Source organism: Anastrepha ludens, chromosome 2, assembly GCF_028408465.1.
Source record: "Anastrepha ludens isolate Willacy chromosome 2, idAnaLude1.1, whole genome shotgun sequence".
Classification (NCBI taxonomy): domain Eukaryota; kingdom Metazoa; phylum Arthropoda; class Insecta; order Diptera; family Tephritidae; genus Anastrepha; species Anastrepha ludens.
In genome coordinates this window covers 152,074,939-152,097,220 of record NC_071498.1, presented here as the reverse complement: position 1 = coordinate 152,097,220, position 22,282 = coordinate 152,074,939, and the positions used below count along the sequence as shown (strand labels likewise).

General features: G+C 38.0%; 1 protein-coding gene across 15 annotated transcripts in view; it reads left to right on the top strand.

Moving 5' to 3' along the window:
- LOC128855610 (uncharacterized) overlaps nt 1-22,282 on the top strand; it is a 99,850-nt gene that overhangs the window by 36,457 nt on the left and 41,111 nt on the right. Inside the window, exons 1-2 of one of the 15 annotated variants that reach the window (XM_054090656.1) lie at nt 3,860-4,048; nt 15,724-15,796. The exons of 1 other annotated variant lie outside the window; for it this stretch is intronic. In XM_054090656.1, coding sequence (XP_053946631.1) covers nt 15,733-15,796 — 64 coding nt within the window. In that variant the 5' untranslated portion in view covers nt 3,860-4,048; nt 15,724-15,732. Of the gene's footprint in view, nt 1-3,859; nt 4,083-15,574; nt 15,797-22,282 lie in introns of those variants that run through there. 13 more of the 15 variants (XM_054090654.1, XM_054090651.1, XM_054090649.1 and 10 more) reach the window with 13 other exon arrangements.

Genomic DNA, 22,282 nt, shown 5'->3' with positions numbered 1-22,282 from the left:
TGCTGCGAAAACTTGTAGATTCCTATAAAATTTTATGTGCAAATCTAATGTTTTGCTCTTTTTGAAGTTATGCAAGAATATTGGATTTTATTCGCTCAAATCTTTTTAACCTTTAAAACCTTTTTATAAAAAGCCTTTGAATTTACTGAATTCATTTACGATTTAAAGCCATAGGGCTTAAATAAAAAATACAAAAATAAGAATAAAAAATACCAGGTAATATAAAATATCAGGCACTACTGAAGAAACCAAAACGACCTTGTTGAAAAAGGACCTTATCTGGTTACATAACCTCAAATATAGCAAAAATATGTTTTCGTCCTGTTTTTAATTTAATTTAAGAAATTAAATTAACATAAATTTTAAATATAGGGATATATTTTTAAAACTCTGTTTTTTTTAATACGGTCTATTGTACGTAACTATAACATATTTATTTGGTAAAAAAACGGACACAGAAAAGATAATTAAAGTTCATTAATAAAATAAATAATTAATGCGTACATTTCTTTAGGTGTTTGCCGAGCTCATCCTCCTATTTGTGTTGTTCGTTGTTCTAGTTTTAAGACGACTCCGAACGGCAAATTATTTTTATGAGGAATTTTTTCATGGCAGAAATACCCTCGGAGGTTTACCATTCCTGCCGAGGGACGACCGCTATTAGAAAAAAAATTAATTTCTCACAAAGTTGTTTAAGTATTTCAATAAAAATTTGGTATTCTCTTTTCTTTAAATTGGCATTTTTTATATTCAAAATTAGGCAACACTGCAGCTGCGAGAGCAATTCAAACTCAAGTTACGAAAATGGTAATCTGGTCATACCGATCACAAATCGCGCAAGGGTGACGTCACGAAAATCAGTTTATATTGACAAATTCGCTAAGAGCAAAGTAACGGTACGACGACATTTACATTAGAGATATTAAGTTGCCAGATCGCGGTATCACTGGTCGCTTCTCAGGTTTTGACGGCATCAATTTTAGAGTAATGTTTACATTTGTTTTGCCTTCCTTTCTATGGAGAATAAATGTTTAGAGTAACCTAAGCAAAATTTTAATTTTGTGTTATAAAAGATCGCAATTTTTACACTCGTCATCCAGTTCTAAGGGATATCCTCTAAAACGAGGTCGTGCTAAAATGTTCTGCAAATGTCACGTTTTTGGGACAAATATATATGCTACATGTTTTTGAAATATATTATCAGACGGTATTTTTGAATGATGATTTTGAATGACAATTAATATATAATATAAATCTGGTTTTGTATTACAAGTTTTTAAGCACATAGTGAAAACACCTCTTCAACTAACTAGTCAAACCAGCTGCAAAGAAAATACTGATTTGTCCCACGGTTTAGATGAGCTTTGAGATTATAAAAACCGAAGACGCAAGGATGATAGCTTACCAGATTTAGCCATCCGAAGCAAAATTGAGCGAGTAACTTCTGCTACCACGTCCCCGGCGATTCGGCAGCAGATTTCTGTCTGCTCATTTCACACGTATTCACACACTTGCCAAATCAGTCGTTGTTTATGTGACATGAGCGTAGGCTGTGCTAATTTTGTTTGTATATCAGCAACGTTCTAAGTTTATCGTATACATACCGCTGTCATGACTCTGGCTATGTCAGCCAATCAGCTGATTCCTTCATAATCACTGAGAAGTGGGTAACGCTCAGATCTTGGCCACACCATAGGCGTACCACTACTTTTGGAGCCACATACACGTAGCTGACCCTCTTCTTTAATAGCTTACTGCAGTCTCCAAACGCGTTACACCACAAAAAAATGACAGGGTTTAATTATTCGAATTGAACATCTTGAAAGTAACTTCAGCTGCCATAACATGAGATTGGGAATCAGAATTCTGCCGAATTCAGCTTTACAGCTTTATATTGCCCCCGAACACGAAATGGTTTTTTTGTTGCATGCTAAGGGGCGACCTATTATTAGATAAGAAACTTTTTTATAATTTGATATAGTTATAATATGAGAATCCGGATCAATCGAAGGTAGTCATGCAAAAAACGACTCGATTTTGGTGACCGCATAGACAAAATTAAGGCGAATCTTTTAACGGTGGTGTTGGTAAATCAGCTGAGTTGTTTTTTTCTTTCGCCATGCCCATGTGGCTGTCAGCTCAGAATGAAGTAAGGCGAATTGATTATTTGTTTTCTAGTTTTTCAATACTTTGCTTTGACAATCAAACGTACGGAACAGAGCTGTTGGTCTACTGTCTCCACCTTTAATGAATGCGCATTGGAAAAAATATATGAAATAACAAACAGTATGTCAAGAATGAGTTTTGTTATTGAAAATAAATTATTTTAATAGAAAAAATAGCACTTTTTATTTATCCTTGATTGTTTTTTGTAGTGATTCATATGTATTTGTTCATAGCATTTAAACGGAACCAATAAAAAAAAAACAACAACTAAAGCAACAAAAACATATAACACACTTTTTCGACACTGTCAATAAACTGTTTCTGCCAACTGTAATCCAGGTTTTTTTATTAAGTACACAATGTGTATTTCATTTTTATTTTAGCCGACTAAGTTTTTTTTTCAATATATTTAAGGGGTTAGGGGTAGTCAGAACTTTAACGATATTGGATTTTTTCACATTTTCTTAAAGTTTAATATATTAAAAATATTGTGTGAAAATTTAAAGTGAATCAAACAAATACTTTTCGAATTATTCAACAATTAACAAAGGGCGCTCGGGTGCTCGGGCGCTCCGGAGCGTTCGAGAGCAAGCAGCTAAACTTTGAAAGCGTTTTTCTCAAAACTTAAAAACCGCTTTGTAAGATTTCAATCAAATTTTTACAGATTTTGAAAAACATAAAAAACTTGTGCCCGATCGAATGATTTTTTTTCAAAAATTTCGATTTTTTTTAAATAACCAATTGTCGGGTTTTTTCTCGAAAATCTGAAAAGTATTTCCTGAGGCCGCTATATTGTTAATTTTGAAAAAAAGCTTCGATCAGACACAAGATTATCTATTCATAAAACTAATTTTTTTGACCGCCTGATTTTAGATGAATCTCCAAGGACTTGTGATGATCACCGCAAGGGTCTTCTGGAGAAACGAACTGCACACATACAGAGATATCTTTTACAATTATATTTTTTGTTTAATTTGCTAAAGGTAGGTCGAAATATGATGTATTAATGCTATGTTTTTGTTTTTGTAAAATAAAGGAATTGACCAGCAAAAAAAAAAATTGTTGAAAATCATCATTTTTTCGGGCCTCTGGGTTGGCGTGCATTGTGTTGTCAATAAACACCTAAATAGTCTCCTACTTCTTCACTTGAAAGGCACCCCAAACCATAATAGACATTTTTCCATATTTAATCGCGGGAACTTTATCTCCATTTCGTAAAGCTTTATTTTTTTAATGGTTTGCTTATTTTTATGTAGAAGACATTTCAATCGATTTATGGAATTTCTTGGCACTCCTCCTATGGTTTTGATATTCATAATAAATATTTGGTATCCATCAACCGGTTATCGGAACATCCCTAGACCAACCGATTGGATTTCTAAAAAAATGCATAGTTGATCACTGCAAATAGAACACCGTATGACAGTTTCCAGCAGGCATAGTGAAATCGTTTGTTGAATAGTGTTGCACAAACGTTGTAGTGGTTGGGAGAAGGAGGCTGCATTGCCGCCCGCCACTATTGTTTAGCCAAAAAAGTGTGTGTACTATTTTTCTTTGAGCAGCCGACGTACAAGCGGCTCTCGGCGACTGGTTTGTATGGCGCCGGATGCTCCAAACAACACAACAACATAATTTTTATTAGTACTTTTGTTAGTACACTCGTAGACTCCATGAGGTGCTTGGCTTTGTGCAGCGTCAACAACTTGCTCAGTGGTGTAGCAACGCTGACACAATTCGGTAGTGCTTCAAAGCAATTTTTCGGTGCTTGGAAAAAGCGGCCAAATACGAACGCGCGAAACGCTAATTTTAGCGTTAGAATCAATAGAATCAAGTGGTGGCTGGAGGATGTAAAAAAAACAAGTGCAACAAAAACAAATCTGAAGTAAAGACAGCGAGCGTAAAGTGTGTGTTCATGTGTATGTAAATGTGTGTGTGGCAGTAAAAGTAAAATTTAAATTTTGAATTTTGGATTTAACAACTCGAACCTTTATAATGGGTGTATTTGTAATATCTACATGCATATGGACATACGAATGTTGTTGCTGTTGGGTGAAAAGCTTCAACAATACCGCACGCAAATTTTGCATTAAACAGTTTACATTGTTGCTACCACCTTGAGCTATGTATGGCAAACCAAAAAAGTTTCTGCAAGCCGAAAGGAAAAGTGCTTCAAGTTTGTGGCGAGATGGCTTGCGTGATTACAGATTGGCGCAATCGAGGATTTTCCGCGTTTCAATTTTAGTTTTTCTTATTTTCTTTGCTACTTTCGTACTTGTTAGTTTCCTGCTGCCTTCGTTTCAGTCAATTTACCGTTACAAGCACTTACCCGTGTACGTACACGTGTAAAGCAGATAAGCATTACGCCAAAGGTTTTCAAATAACCATCTATGTGGTTGTTGTTGCTCGCACTTCACTATGAGACACCGAAAAAAACCTACAAGAAAATTCGACTAATGGGAATTTCTAAGTTTTAAAGCGTTTAAGTTTTTGATTAGCTAATTTGTTTGTTAAATTTCTTGCTCGGCAGGGTGTGAGAGTATCAATAACAGTGAAGGCTTGTTTTGCCTTTGATGGGTTTTCAGCACCTGTCGTTTTCGCTTATTCGTTGGTTTGTTTATTTACTCTAGCGGAATGTTGATATCCTGTGTTTATATTTATTTGCTGTTTTAGTTAGTTTTAATTAATTGAATGCGGCAAGCAAACAACGTGGGGTGGAAGATATTGCCAAATTCGGTAATACAATTTTTGAATATTTTTTTTTTAATTTTGCAAAAAAAAATTTTTTTAATTTCAATGGTTTCAGTTCTGGGTGGTTAAGAAAAGCCTTGAATTGCACAAAACTTGTTTTGGATTAAGAATAAGCGCGACATATAAAAAGTGATCATCATTCTTTACGAGACGCTGCAAAGGGCATTTCCAAAGTGACGCCTAGATGTCCGTAGTGAATAATTCTTAAGCAATACCTTTTTTATATCTTTAGTTGATATTTGTCATGTAAGCAGATGTACAATTTTAGACTATAGAACCAGGCGTTAAATTTATTGAAACTTATTATGAAAATAGCCGAACGCAAATTGGTGCGTTTTTTGGTGGATGTAAATGTCCGGGCGGCCGCCGTAGCCGAATGGGTTGGTGCGGGACTGCCATTCGGATGTGCGTAGGTTCGAATCTCCGTGCACGAAACGCCAAAATGATAGAAAACTGTTTTTTGTAATAGCGGTCGCCCCTCGGTAAGCAATTACAAGCCTTCGGGTGTATTTCTGCAATGCAAAAGCTCCTCTTAAAAAAATCTGTGCTTAAAACTGCCGGCTTCTCCATTTGTTGAACAACATCAAGACGCACATGAAAATAAGAAGTGGAACTCGGCCAAATACCCAAAAGGTTGTAAGCGCTAGTTATAAAAAAATTTAAAAAATCCTGCGAATGAGTTGAAAACTCAAAAGATGGTTCAAAGTTTTGAAGAAACTGGTTCAAAGATAGATAAGAAATAAATAAATAGGATAAATTATTGGCATATCAAAAACTGGAAGTACTGTTGAGAATATCGCTGCTATAGCGCAAAGTGTTCCCTACAACTAGGCATTCATGAATCGACTGTTTGACAGGTTTTTCCTGCAGATGTGCTCATGGAGTGGCCATTTAAATTATGTAATTTTTCACATAAAATTGTCAAGCACTACATTTTCTGTATAGTGAAACCTGAAGGCATCTAAATTTTTGCGCGTCTTTTGAAAGGCCCTTTATTTCCACACTTGTGTCGATATAATTAAGTAACTTCATTTTTTTATACTTTTTTAAAAATTTTTTCCTACAAAATTTTTTTAATAATTTTTTTATAAAAATATTTCTTTTTTCCTTGTTCACTCCGCTCGGGAGCATAGGGGCTCGACAAGACTTCTGTCGAACACGGTTGTCGTTGTGATGTTGCCATCTCTTAGCTCGCGAAACATCGACTTCTCAAAGTATCAGGTCAGTCCATAAGTTCGTGCGTATTTTACCCATAATTTCACTTTTGTACGATTTTTGCATACAAAAGATTATTCGCGGAATATAACGGAACTATTGATATTTTTTTTGATATATTGAGCATTCAACAAGTGATTTTAATCGCGGATAGAAGCACGTGTTGTTAAAAAATAAAATGCGCGCTGGTCGCCCTGAAGTCTTTAACTCCGACGCCTTGCTCGAACTCGTGGAAACTGAGCCAAATTTGACAGTCGATATAATAGCTCAGAGGTTAAATTCATCGCATGGAACAGTTCACAGACACTTGGTTCAGCTGGGAAAATGAGTTCCGCATAGACTTTCCGTCGCCAACCTTCAGCAGAGAGTGAATGTGTGTTCTCAGCTACTGCAACGGCTTCAAAATTAAAGTTTTTTGAACCGTATTGTTACTGGTGATGAAAAATGGGTCCTTTACCATAATCCTGTTCGCAAACGCCAATGGTTAGAAAAAGATGAAACACCAGAACCGACCCCAAGAGATGGCCTTCACTCCAAGAAGATTCTCCTGTCGATTTGGTTCGATATGGCCGGTATTGTTTATTATGAACTAAAGCAAACTGAACCAAACCAGACGATAACTGCTAATTATATTATTCCCATTAGCTATCAAACCTGAATGAGGCACTTAACAAAAATCGACCGTCTTTAGTGATAACGCAAGACCTAATACCGCAAGGCAAACATTAGGCAAGCTGAACGAGCTCGGATGGGAGCTAATGCCGCATCCACCAAACTCTCCGGATATTGCACCTTGTGATTATCACCTTTTTCGTGGACTTCATTCCCATATGAGTAACGAGAACAAGCACTACTCCTCGAAGCGTATTTTGGCTCCAAGAACAAAAAATTTTTTGAGCAGGGAATTCAAAATTTGCCTAAACGTTGGGAAGACATTGTAAATAATGAGGAAAAATATATTATTGATTAACATCTTTTTCATTAATTTTAAAACCACTTTGAAAAAACGCACGAACTTATGGACTGAGCTGATATTCTTTGGCCGATAGCGACCTTCGCTCCCTTGCGGGTTCCAGTCCAGCGCCATTCTCGTGATAAGTCGTTTATGATGGTGCGTTAGCGTTCGCCATTCACTGTTACATTGGCGCCCGCCGTGCCTTTGAAGAAATATGGGCCGATGATTCCTCCAGTCCGTAGGCCGCACCAAACGGTTGTTTTCAATGGATGTTAGGCTGTTCTTGAATGGCTTCGGGATGCTCTTCAGCTCAAATACAGCAAATTTAGCTTATTGACGTAGCCACTAATCCAAATATGGGCCTCATCGCTGATCGCTGATCCCCATCGGCTTTTCACAGAGCGTCGATTTTCATAATACAATTGTACGAATTGAGGCGTAAGTCTTTCCATAATGAAATGCCAATGAATACCTCAAAAAGTATGTACTGTAAGGTCTCGCTTTATGAGGGATTTTTTAAGCGATTTTCAAGTTGTGCGGTTTGTATTTTTTCCAAAGATTTCTTGGACAAATATACTTATAGGCTTTTTAGGAAGTCCGTACATAGTCTCCAAAAATCGTGGAACGCAAAAAGCGCATACTATTTTTCATTTATTCGTCCATTAAACCTTCGCCTTTACTGCAAATATCTATTGCAAAGACAGTTTCTTTTGATGATGAAGATGGTTTGGAACCTGATAATGATTAAGAAATGTACAACTTTATTACTTTTCAATAAAATGAAATTAATTAAGTGTGTATCAGTTTATTTTAAGTTTTTAAATGAATTTCTTTCAGACTTTCTAAGTTATTTATTATGCAGTCTATTTCTTTTCATTTCTTCCAACTTTTTTATGCGTTTTTAAGTTAATTTTAACTCATTGCTTCGGTTTATGTGGTTTTAGAAAATTACCGAGCGCTCCCTACTTTTTCAAGGCAAGTGAAGCTTTTTTATGTAAATTTTTTATATTAATCTTTTCTGTATAACGAATCCACCACATAAAACGAGACCTTAGAGTATTTAGTTTGCCAGTAGTCAGGCGTGATCTGTCAAAAAACACTATTGGAAAAAGTATTTCCAATCTGATCACCCTTTACATAGTACTATCCAATATTGTGTTTTCAATATTGATGAGTCTCCGTGAGCGAACATTAACATTTTCAGCGCATTCTCGTATGATATTTTGTTAGAAACAAACATTTTCAGACCTTCCTTTTGCTCAACGAAATTCGGTTGGGTCTCTATTTGGTGGGTATATATTTGTTTATGTGAATAAGAAATTTCGACCTTTGTATGTTCCACCGCGCTCAATTTTTGGTCTAAATTTGAGGCCTTTTGGTGCATTTTAACACTTCCTCGCATCTCTTATTCCAAATTTTAAATGGATTAAAGGCCACGCGTGCTAAATTGTAAATGTTCTTCCAGCGAAGGCGACACTTTCACAGATAATTTTCACTGGTGTTTCATCCTTCGGCACTGCATGAGATTATTCATGGCATATGGCTTCCCCCGATACGTCATCCAGGAAACGGCGCTGATTAGACGTATTTTCAGTATTTTTTCAGTGGATAATAAAATTACTATTATTAAGGAATTAATTAAGGAATCAGCTAATTTCTGAATACTTTTCACCATACTTGTAACACATGGGCTGAAAAGTTCCGGGTCTAACAAAGAAAACACGTTTTTTTTGTTCAAAATTAGCTTTATTCATTAACGCAATTTTCATCAAGAACAACGCAATCATTCCAGCGCAGCTTTAACATTTCAATACCACTTTTGTAGAACGATTTATCTCTTGTCTCAAAATAGGCCTCAGTTTCAGCGATATTCTGATTGAGTGTTTGTGGGCCTCTTTATGCTGCTGACGAAGTTCATCAAATTTTTGTTACCAAGACCTGCTATATCAGCAGGCGCAGCAAAGAAGTGAAAACCAAGATGCTTGAATCTTAGTCCCGCGAGAGCTGGGCAGCTAAGGAGCAGGTGCTGGGATGAGTCCACCTCATCCTCCATACAGCTGACGCAAAAAGGACCGAAGTAATTCCGAGTCTCATGGCATGTATACCCCGCGGAATTGCCCCGTGAGGATGCCCACGAAATTTGAGAGATGAGATTTTGTCATCCTCAGAATATCCCTCGAACGCCTCCTATCCAAACGTGGCCAGAAGGACTTCGCGACCTTACACGTTCTTGTACTTGCCCAGCGCTTGCTGAGTTGGTGCAAAGCCCATCTTTCCAAGCGTAGAGCGCAGGTTGTCAAGGGGATCCCGATCCTCTCCTTTCGCGGGCACACTACCTCACAGGTCCCTTGTCTGGCCAGCTCGTCGGCTTCGCAGTTTCCAGCAATGTTACTGTGACCAGGTACCCAAACTATTTTTATATCGAAGAATTCTGATGAAATCGAGAGAGAGACCAGGCATTCCCTGATCAGTTACGAATGCACCATAATAGAGCCTAGGGCCCTAATTGCCGCTTGGCTATCGGAGTAAATATTTACCTTCTTAATAGTTATTACGCAAGTAAGTAGCCAGTCACCTGCTTCTTTAATTGCGGCCAGTAGTTGTTGGGAGCCAAATCTGGTGAACACGGTGGGTGTGGTGAATCTGGTGGATACACTGCTCACGTTCTTGTTTTTGGAAAACAGTGCGCAAACATGGCACCCACCTTGAACGGAGCTTTCTTATATCCAAATACTCATGCAATATAAAGCCCATACCATCTTTTGATATCTTTACGATGTCAGCTAACTCAAGCAACGTCACTTTTCGATCATTCAAAGAGATTTTTGTGGATTTTTTGATGTTTTTGGAGTTACCGCCTCATTTGCACGTCCACTGGGTTGTGCATCATCGGTGCCTCTACGGCTACCTTTGACGTCAGCAAACCATCGTTTTATTATGAAGCGAAGTCCGTATAACACTTTTAAAGCCATTGCTTCGCTTGAACGGTATTTTTGCCCATCAAGAGGCAGTGTAAAATTAAAACATGAAAGTCCTTTTGATCCACTGTTTTGAAAATAACAAAAGTAGCGTCGCTGTTAGCCCAACAACTCACGAACTAATGAATAGAATATCATGAAATTGTAACTGCTTTCTTTTCAAGTTTAGTACTAACGGAAAATAGGTGAATGCATTAAACTAGTGCCATCTATGTGTCAGACCCGGGACTTTTCAGCCCAAGTATTAATCTATCATCCACTTCTATATACCGGAGCGAAAATTTCAAAGCTTGCAAGTCGTGCCGAATTGTGAATTCCTCGTTATGATTATCCCATTTTCATTTCCCATTTCAAAAGCCATCCAACTCACTTTTGTTGGTGCCATGGAAATCAGCGTTCGCGGTTCAGTGGTTCGTTCTGAAATGGGAATTCGCCAGTCAGTTCAGGTCGCGTTCAGTTCAAGGCGCTCATTCCCTTCCCTTTTTGTTTTAATAACTTTTCGATGGAGTTTTGTTTAGATATTTTTGGCATATTTAAATTCTATTTTCCACAGCACATTCAACGTGACCTCACACATTTTCCACGCTCACTCAGCAAAAAAGTTTTATTGCCACAACCACTTTTCGCACATTTTCCTGGCCAATCGAGCTGTGAACCGCGTCATCTGCCAATTAATACGGTTGCATTAAACGCGTGCATATATATTTACCTATGCATGGATATTTTCTGCCTTATTGTATTTTTGTTTTTTATTATCTTTTTGTGTTGACATAAATTTACGAGGTGTGCAGTAATAATAAACAAAACAAACGTGTGCGGTAATGTGTGAGTAATGGAAAGTGAAGAAGTTAATAAATCAGAAATGTTCGATGACGCATAGCATAAGCAAAAAATAAAAAATATAAAAAAAATTAAAAGAAATAAATCCATAAAAAATATAAAAAAATTAAGAGAAATAAACAAAAAAAAAAAAAATGAAAAATACAAATAAAAAAAAAATAAAATATATAAATGAAAGAAGTTAAAATCATCAACAAAAATAATAACAAAAAATAGCAACAAATAAATATGTAAACAAAAATGTTAGAAAATTATAAACAAAATTGAAGAAAAATAATAAATCTGGTTAATAACGTTTTCAAAAAAAATCAACCATAAACTTTGTATAAATTTCCATACAACTATAGAGAAACTTTGCAATCCAATATAAGAAGGCGTCTTCCTTCCAATTACGTAGTAACACTAATTTGGATTTTGTGATTGGAATAGAAAAGCGAACATATCGACCCCTTGCATTCCCACGACGTTACCTGAACGACCCGAATTTATACCCGGCCAAGGAGAGTCACTCCAGCAGCATTCCCCGTACATGTATAACGGAATGTTTATGCTGCTACACCAACAATCCCTTGCGCGAAATTATGGGAAAACACAAAGAAATCCCAAATTTTACAGGAGAGCGATTTTCTATGGTTTAGCTTGCAATATTAAAACCGAATTTTCTGCTTAGATGTTTAATGAATTTAACTAAGGTAAAAGGTTTGCCTTTGAAAAGTTTACATTTTCCGAGAAAACCCAATTTTTAGGCACAAACCACAACTTCGCTCAAACCATTTTCAAAGTGCGCTAATCGAAAATGGCGCTGACGATGACATTAAAAACAGTTTAAATTGCAAATAAACTGAAACAAAAAATTATTCGTGATTTTGCAAATCATTAAAGTTTTTAGAGGATGTGCATAAAGGCCTATGGGACAATATTTCTATAAGTAAAAATGAGGTTAGGTTAGGATAAATGGCTCCCACGCGAGTGGCCCACTTAGACAAAGAATCAAATTCGTTCATTGTGATGCAATGCAGAGGAAAAACAGAGAGAGAAGAACCGAATAGGAGGAAAGAAGAAAGAAAGAAAGCGCATTGGATTGGAGGATGACGACCAAACGGTGGCTAATTACATTTGCGTTAACCACTTCGAGCTGCTAATTCACACATTCACCAAGTGTGTGATTTTTAAACCTGCTATATCAGAAGGAAACTATGAGCTGTATGAGCTTTACGGCAACATAGACATAACGCAGCGAATGAAAATCCAGCGGATACGTTCGCGGAACTTCGAACAGATCTCTCTATCCGCAAACTAGAGTTTGAGGGTCGTGATAGGACAATGTTTCCAAATAGGCAGGATTGGATTGAGGGGAAAATCTGCACCGAAGCTTGCACCTCTGTCTTCACTGACGGTTCCAAAATGGAGTCGGGAGTCGGAGCAGGGCCAATTTGTCTAATTTGTCAAATTTATCTATCTCTTTTAAACTACCGAACACTGCCAGTGTTTTTCAAGCAGAAGTCTTTGCGACCCTGCAGGCATGCAAAATGCTTAGGGAACGCGGGAGCGAGAGAGATATTAACATTTTCTCCGATGGTAAAGCCGTGGTTAAGAACGAAATTAGTAAACTCCTGGAAGGAGATCAAATCCTAAGGAGGAGATCAAATCTCTTGGGTGTGCAGGTAACATATCTCTGATCTGGTTTCCAGGACATAGGAATATAGAGGGAAATGAAATTGCTGATGATTTTGCCAGGAAGAGGACTGAATTGGCCTTAGAGACCTCCTACCAGGGAATCGGCATTCCCCTGAAAGTTGTTAAAGGGAAAATGCACAAATTATTTCTCAGGAAAGCGCAGAAAAGATGGAGCTGAATTTCTTCACGTGCTATTTCGGAAACCCTTTGGCCTCAGTACAATATACGAAGGACTCAGAATGTCCTTTGGACTTCTCGCGATTCAATTTCCAAACTCGTAACTGTGTTTACCGGTCACTAGACGATCGGAACACACGCGGAAAGGCTAGGCTTACCATTTAACCCCCATTGGGGAAGCTGTGGGGACTTTTCAGAGAAGGAGACTGTAGAGCATTTTCTCTGCAAATGTCCGAGACGACTGGGCGAGACGACTGGGCGCTTCTTTCTTTGACAGCCTGGGGCAGTGCGCCAACCTAAATCCAATCAATCTCCTCCATTATAGCTGGTGGTTGTAATGGTAATCAAAATGGCGCTTTAGTGCTACTTGAGGAGTGCCACCTACGTTGGAGGATGCTACCTACGTTGGCTGGGTCATATCGTCCGATTGGGTACAAACGCTCCGGCTCTGAAAGTATTCGATGCGGTACCAGCTGGTGGTAGCAGCGGAAAAGGAAGACCTCCTTTGCGTTGAAAATATAAGGTAGAGAAGGACTTGGTTTCACCTGCTCAACTAGCACCGATTAGCACGAGAAAGGAACGACTGGCGCGTTTTGTTAAATTCGGCCAAAACCGCGTAAGCGGTTATTGCGCCAATCAAGAAGAACATATCCGCAGGTGTAGAAAAAAAGTGAGAGCCTTATAAGAGGCCGAGAGCTCGGCAGCTGAGGAGTAGATGCTGAGATGATTCCACCTCATCCTCTAGGCAACTTCTGCAGAAAGGATTTGAAGTAGTCTGAAGCCTTATTGCATGTATCATATGCCTAACTTACAATGCCTGGCAAGGATACCCATCAAATTCGAGAGCTTCAGCTTTGTTAGCTTTAGAAGTTCCCTCGAGCGTCGTCGTTCTACTTGTGACCAGAAGGGTTTCGCAACTTTGCACTTTGCGCACTAACCCGCGGTCGCTGAGTTGACGCGATGCCTATCTTTCAAGGAGTACAGCACAGTTTTCAAGGAAGCCGGAATCCTTTTATTTCGTGGGAAAATTATCTCGGGGGTCCACTGTCTAGCCAGCTCATCAGTCAATAAAATTCAAGTTGTTTATAATTTTTTGATGGAATTTTCAGAACATTCATGGAAGAGTTGAATTGATTTTGACACAGCCTATTTCACAACGAAATTTATACAATTTTTTTTGAAGATTTTGACGGATTACTATTAGGGTAGGGTAGCTCTTTCGTTTAAAACTGATTTTAGCTGAGATTGCAATAAGACAGTCTACACGTTTTTGGTATATTCGAGTGCTATTTTCTATCACCTCTATTGTAACGCACTTTTAAGTCCTGTTTTTTGCTGATGGTTGGTGATGTTTTCTAATATTTCACGCAAGAGCACTTCATAAGATCTCAACTTCATTGAGATCGTACGAATCGGCTAGCGTTTCAATGACATGAGGACTGCTCCCGATAGGCCATGATTGAGAGATACTCGGTTTGTTTTTGCGGTCGTTATCTTGACAGAATTGAAATATGTCGCAAATACGAGTACCCAATTTTTCAGCACTTTCCAATAAATATATTTCGATAAACTTAAATTAGTAGTTTTACTTATAGTTTTATAGTTTGGCCTATGAAAGTCAAGTTTTCGAGCCCTTCTGCAGAAGTATTAAATTTGCTTTCATCAGCAAAAATAAAGTAATTCCAAGTGGTCGCGCCCTTATTAATATGATTTTTAGCAATCTGCAGTCTGGACTTTATTATCCACTCACTAACAAATTTATTAATTTTGAGCTGTTCTTCGATGAAAATCGGCAATGCGTCGAATTATTTGTATGGTTTTCGGATAACGAGAGCTGCTGCGTATCAGCAGAACTTCCTTTGTCAACGCTGAAGCACTTATGGTTGGGTCTTTCTTGCTTTTCCTCAATATCGATCTTTCGCCAGCCTCTGTAAATATTTTGTTTCAGCCTTCATGACTTGTGTCAACTAATTTGAATGCACCGACAAAGCGTTGTATTACGAGAATCGTTTGAAAAGTTTGTGCAAAAATAAAAACTGTTTCATTGTTTGAGGTAATCCTTTTTTTTGTTTTCGATATAGTTTCTCTTTAAGGCTTGTACACTTCGTCCATGTTCCAGCCTGTTGTCCTTTTCGAATAATAAGATTTGTCTAAGTCTGAAAAACATCCATTCGTTTCTGCAATCACCTTCTCGCTTGAATAAAACCTTTTTCCCGCTAGTCATTTCTTCAAATTGGGTAACAAATAGTAATCTAAGTGATCCGAAGGAGCCAAATCTGGAGAGTAAGGGGGATGTAAAACCAGTTGAAACCCTATTTCCATTAATTTTGCGACCACAATGGCTGAGGCGTGAGCGGGTGCGTCGTTGTGATGTAAAAGGAAAATCACTAGACTTTCTCGATTCAAACGAATGCCAAACACAAAGAATTTCTCCGATCTGGCTGAGACTTGTTGTGTGCTCTTTCAGGAGATGCTGTTAACTAAACGAAACCTCCGCAGTGACATCTCTCTGACTCTGCACGGACTTTTAAAACGACCCTCGTATGTATTGAACCATGGAATTCCTTAAATTCACATTTTCAGCAAGATTTTTCTCCGAATTACCAGTTTTAAAAGGTCCATCAGGGAATATTTCAATCACCCTAAGACAATAAATTGGAACGCGTAAAGATCAACATAAAGAATTCCATCACTCAACACACTTTTTTATTTAGTAAAAAAGTTATTCGAAACGATTGCTCCGCCAACAAAATGGTCTACTCGTGAAATGTGCACTTTCATATGATCGCTTTACTATTTCAAAAATTCTGCTATTCAGTGTTATGTGTAAAATTAGTTCTTAATAACTTTTTATCACATTTTAATTAAAAAAGTTGTATTGAAGTGAAGGTCTGAAACCGCATGTAATGCAGTGAAAACCAACGGAAGTGTATCAACATAAAAAAAATTGTGCTTTTTCGAATTTAGCATGCCAACATGGAACTGATAAGAAGGTATAAACAAGGAAACCTCACCACTGCCGATGTGAGAACTTTAAATAGTACGTATTCCAAATTTTATGAGTGACATAATTAAAGTTATATAAATACACAAGAACATAAAACTACACTGTGTGAGATGGAAAATATATTTTTTAAGCTATACATTCTGTCGAAAAGGTACAGGAAATTGTTCAATAAGATGTAAATAATTATTTAACCATCAAAATTTATTTTGCCGCCTTCAAAATAGGCTCCATTCGAAGCAATACACCAACGCCAAATGCCAACGATTAGTCCAGTCATCAAAACACCGTTTGAACGCGTTTGAAGAGATCTTCTTCAGCTCCTTCAGCGAATTAACTCTATCGTCTCAAAGCGGCGTCCGCGGAGTGGCAGTTTAAGTTTTGGGAAAAGGAAAAAATCACATCAATATGAGCCTTGTGAGACGGTGCCTTACCCTGGTGCAAGATCTATGAGTTTTCTGTACACAAATGGACCCGTTTCCTACGCACATTCTCTCTCAAACGTCGCATAACTTTCAAATAATATTCTTTATTTACCGTAGAACCATTTGAAACGAGTTTCGAGTACACAAAACTCCGATAATCAAAGAAAACGAGTGGTATGACTTTCACTTTTGACCGACTTTGTCGTGGTTTTTTGGGTTTCGGCTCATGTGTATAGCGCCATTCAGCCGCCTGTTAACTGTTGACTGGTTGGCATGTCAAACTCATATACCCGCGTCTCATGACCTGTTATGTGCGCGGGTTAAATGTTGGGTCCGAATTCACTTGCTCAAGCATGTCTTCAGCCACTTTCTTCCGATGAATTTTTCACCATCGCGTTTAAAACAACACTACTAACGAGGGATATGCTTTGATGGGGATTCATTAATCACTTGTAGAGGAGCTGCTGATTTCTAGGAAGTTCAGTTCCTTTTAGGGAACAATTTCGTTCCATAGTTCTTTTTAACGTATTCCTTGATTTCAAATTTAAGCTTAAGGCCACAGTAGCCATAGCTATAAGCTTTTTTGTATTTTATATATTAGTTAACTATAAACACAATTGTCAATAAAAAAAAAAAATTAAGTACAAAGACTGATGACTTCGGAGCTCCATATTTTACGGATATTGCCTTAACTGAAAGTTCCCTGGTGGAATCGTGAAAAATCTGCATTGCATCTTCGTAACCACACAACATAGAACCGACCGTTGGCTTAGCGTTCCTTAGGTTCGTTATATCGAATACAAACATTCATTAGCATCCGTAATATAGAAATCTCAGTGGGATCATTTTGGTGATTCGTTAACCGAAAATTCGTTATTCCGAAAGTGTGTTATACTGGATGATCACTGTAATTGTTTTTTTCTTCTAATAAATGGCTTTCGTTGAGATGGTATGTTCCTTGCAATGTTTCGAATATAGGTTGAAATTAAAAATACACTTGTACTCATATAATTAAGTCACTTGATCTTTTTGCAAGGTTAGGTTAGGCTAAAGTGGCCCACTTGGACAGAAATTTAAAATTGTGTTCGTTGTGATATATTATGCAGTGGAGGGGAGGGGAAAATGATTGCGGGAGGGAACTAGACAGGTGGAATAAAAGGAAGAAGGAGCTTTGGATCAGAGGATGACGACCAACACTAGCGATTTACGTTTGTATAGGGTTTTCCAATAAGAGGTGTTATTTAGATATTCAAAGAAAAATGCTATTTTTTTATATAAATGATCGGATATTTATTTCGTTACAAAGAGAAAGGTAGGCCGTTAATATTGCAAAATAACACCGGGCAAATAACCACGCTTACAGGACAACACCCTTTTCTTAAAATTTTCCATAATCGAATTGCAAAGTGGGTACCCTATGTCCTCGATAGCCTCACGAGTACCATCTTTGAGGTCTTGAATCGACTCTGGGCTGTTGGCATAAACCTTCTCTTTCACGTGGCTCCAAAGTAAAAAGTCACAAGGTGTCAGATCAATGGTTTCGTTGCTGGTGTGGCACGTAGCGCCGTCTTGTTAAATATAACATTGTCCAGTATTGATCATCCAATTCCGGCCATAAAAAAATCGTTAATCATCTCTCGATAGCGCAATCCATTCACCTATAACACCTCTTATTGGGGAACCCTTTATTAACCGCTTCCAGCTACTGATGGATTTCTCCAGATGTCTGATATTTAAACCCGTAATGTCCGCAGATGTAGCGAAAAAATGTAAGCACAGAAGTGTAAACCTCTGTCCGACGAGATCACAGCCGCTGAGAAGAAGGTGCTGAGATGATTCCACCTCGTCCTCCAGACAGCTTCTGCAGAACTGCGGCTTTGTTAGCTTTAGAAGTTGCCTCGAGCGCCCCCGATCTATAACTCATTGCATAAATCATAGTAAATCACAGTATCAAACTTTAAAAAAAAAATCACAAAAATTTAACAAATATACAATAAAAAAATTCATACCAAATATTTAAACTTTTTAATTAAAAGTTTGAAAAACTTTTGTATATGCAGTTTTATAGCCCAATAAATTTTAATAAAAAGTATTGGTTTGAGGTCACTCAAAAATCGCGTTGATTATTGACCTTTGTTTTGCATGCAGTGTTGACAATTCTCTTCCATATAAAACGCATGGGCGTAAGACTTTTGTTGTAAAAAGTGTTATTGTAAAGTGATTTAATCATGTGAGCACACGTACGAATGCAATATAATTTAATCACAGAACAGCTGAGAAGATATCTGTTTGCTGTTGATAGGCAATGAAAGAGCTTTTAGCACCAGGGTGTCAAAATCCTGCTGTGCGGTCTTAGAAAGGTTGTTAATTTGGGGCAGACGAACGCTAAACAAGGGAATTCACATGTAGTGTAGGCAAATACATGAATACATACATACATATGTAATCGTTCGTTTGGGGCAGAAAGTACTTAAGTAAAATATTTGAAATTTTGAGTTGGTAAAAGAGAATGAAGTAATATCTAAGTGCGTAATATTGCGTTTGAGTATGCGTATATTCCTATGTACTTATGTATATATGTATGTGTAATTTAATATTTTTACATTTTTTTGGCACGAAGTCTGACATATTTATGAAGGAAAACATGTTTTATTTACAATTTGGTGAAACAATTTATGTACATAGCACATCTGCATATAAAATATATACATTTTAGTTTCATTTCCGCCATATCACACATTTTCAAGTGCATTAGGATACAAAGGTTTTTGCAATAAGAGGTGTTATTCCCGAAGAAGATCAATGGTTTCGTTGCTTCTGTGGCACGTAGCGCCGTCTTGTTGAAAATAAACGTTGTCCAGATCAATACCATCCAATTTCGGCCATAAAAAAGCGTTAATCATCTCTCGATAGCGCAATCTATTCACTGTAACTGTTGCTCCAGCTTCATTTTCCAATGACTCCACCAGACCATAAACTGCACACCCATAAACAGTCACACGTTGGTGATAGAGAGGCTTTTCAACAATAACTCTTGGATTTTCTGAGTCCCAGATCAGACAATTTTGCTTGTTGACGAGGCCGCCGAGGTGGAAATGGGTCTCATCACTCAAGATGATTTTTCTATGGAATTCCGGATCATTTTCATGCATTTCAACGACCCAATCAGCAAAGACACGACGTTGTTGATGATCGGCCGGTTTGAGTTCTTGTGTTAGCTGGACTTTATAAGCCTTAAGACCCAAATCTTTATGCAAAATGCGGTGTAATAACGGTTGGGGAATGCCTAATTCCAAAGAACGATGAGGAATGGACAAACCTGGGTTTACTTTAACACTTTCGGCTACAACAGCAATATTTTTGGCTGTTCTTGAGCGACGTGCAATAATACAAGTCATTATTATATAACATGGTAAATATTTCAGGGTTTTCATTTTTTGAATATGATATTCCGCATATGTCCGCCGCGGCTACGAGTTACTTTTTCCATTCGATCAGTCCAATTTTTACCTACTTTTTCTAATAAATCTGGCCGTATGGCATCAATGGTGCCTTGAATATTGCAATAAATCGATTGTTGAGTCTGTATTGTTGGAAGCCAATGTCGTCAATGCTTAGCTGATTAATTTTTGGGAAGAGAATTTCATTCAGCTATGACCATTCACCGTAACGGCAGCTCCTTCCTCATTTCGAAAGAAATAAAAACCAATGAACCAGTAAACTTCGCGAACAGATTAATTTTTTCAAACTAAAACGCCACAACTTGGAAATGTTGTTCTGGCGTTAAATCTTAGTGAACAGAAATGACCGCACAGTTTGCCATTATCAAGTGTCAAATCACAGTTATCGATATCGATAGTTCTCATGCAGCTAAAAAAAGACACGCGTTATATTGAGGAATGATAGAATCCAAGTTTGGGTAGATTGAAATTGTGATGTCATTATAGATTTTGTTTTCATTGGGCGGAATTTTTACGTGCAGCGCACAACCAGATATCCTGAATTACTTGGCCTTCTCACATTAGCTCGCTCTCGAACGGATGTTCGGAAGCTACCCAGGGGATACTTGAGCGAAACCCAGAAGTTATGCGCTGCTTTGACCGCCTGCAGAAGAATCGTCATCACCACTCCCAATTGAATGGAGATCGGGTACTTTCTCCATTTGCGTAGACTTCTACGTATGGAACCATCCTCCGGATGGAAAATATCCATGAAAGGAGAATCGGCAGATACCATCTTATCAGATCCCATCCATCGATTTTAAAGCAGCATTCGACAGCACGCAAAAGAGTTGCCGATATGCCCCGTTGACTGAATTGGGTATCCCCGCTATGCAAGATGACGTTGGTTAATATCAGCAGCGCCTTCAGAATTGGGAAGGACCTCTCCGAGCCGTTTGATACCAAATGAGGTTTCAGACAGGGTGACTTGCTGTCGTGTGACTTCTTTAAACTGATTTTGGAGAGGATCGTGCGAGTCGCAGAACTTTATCGCTCAGGCACAATTTTTTATAAGAGCGTACAATTGTTGGCGTATGTCGATGATATTGACATCATCGACCTTAACAACCGCGCTGTTAGTTCTGCCTTCTCTAAACTGGATAAAGAGGCAAAGCGAATGGATCTGATGGTGAACGAAGGCAAAACGAAGTACCTCCTGTCATCGAATAAACAGTTGGCGCATTCGCGTATCGGCACCCACGTCACTGTTACCTGTTATAATTTCGAGGTTGTAAAAGACTTCGTTAATCTATGCCTTATTTTATGTCAGCCTTGAAATGCAACGTAGAATCTCTCTTGCCAACAAGTGCTACTTTGGACTAAGTAGACAACTAAGTAGTAAAGTCCTCTCTCGACGAACAAAACTAGCCCTCTACAAGACTCTCATCATGCCCATCCTAATAAAGGGTTTTCCAATAACAGGTGTTATCTATCGCTATCGAGAGATGATTAACGGGTTTTTATGGCCGGAATTGGATTGTATTTATCTGGACAACGTTTATTTTCAACAAGACGGCGCTACGTGCCATACCAACAACGAAACCATTGGTCTTTTAAGGGAAACGTTTTCCGGAGTGTGTTATCTCTCGAAGAGGTGATCACAATTGGGCACCGAGATCTGGTGATTTAACACCTTGTGATTTTTTTCTTTGGGGCCACGTGAAAGAGAAGGTCTACGCCAACAGCCCAGGATCGATTCAAAACCTAAAATATGGAATTCGTGAGGCTATCGAGGACACAGGGCAGCAACTTTGCAATTTGGTTATGGAAAATTTCATGAAAAGTTTATGGTCCTGTGTGAATGGTCGTGGTGGTCATTTACCTGTTGTTATTTTTCACTATTAACGTCACACCTTGCTCTTTATAATGAAATAAACATTCGTTCATTTATATTAAAAAATATCATTTTTCTTTGAATATCAAACTAACACCTCTTATTAAAAACCCAAATACGGCGTGGAAGCGTGGGCGATGACAATATCCGATGAGGCGTCCCTTAGAGTGTTTGAAAGAAAGATTCTGTGGAAGATATTTGGACCTTTGCACGTTTGTTACGGCGAGTATCGTAGGCGATGGAACGATGAGCTGTATGAGCTTTACGGCGACATAGACATAGAGCAGCATCTTCGCTAGCTGGGTTGTTGTTGGGTCTTGTTGTCCGAATGGATACAAACGCTCCGCTCTAAAAGTATTCAATGCGGTACCAGTTGATGGTAACAGAGGAGGAGGAAGGCCTCCTCTGCGTTGGAAAAATAAGGTAGAGAAGGACTTGGGTTCACTTGGTGTATCCAACTGGCGTCGGTTGTTATGAGAAAAACGACTGGTGCGCCTTGTTAAACTAGGCCAAAATCGCTTAACCGGTTATCGCCCTAATTAAGGAGAAGAAAAAGTTGAAGTACTTCTAAAAGATATAGTCTCACTTGGTACTGCATGATTCAGTAAATAAATAAATAAATAAATAAATAACTAAATAAATAAATAAATAAATATTATTCAAAATAGTAAAAAAAATGTATGGCAGCATGATTCTTTCCCAGCTCATTATTAACGTAGAATACACAACTTCGGTATCTAAAACCTACAGCTCTTTATGTTTT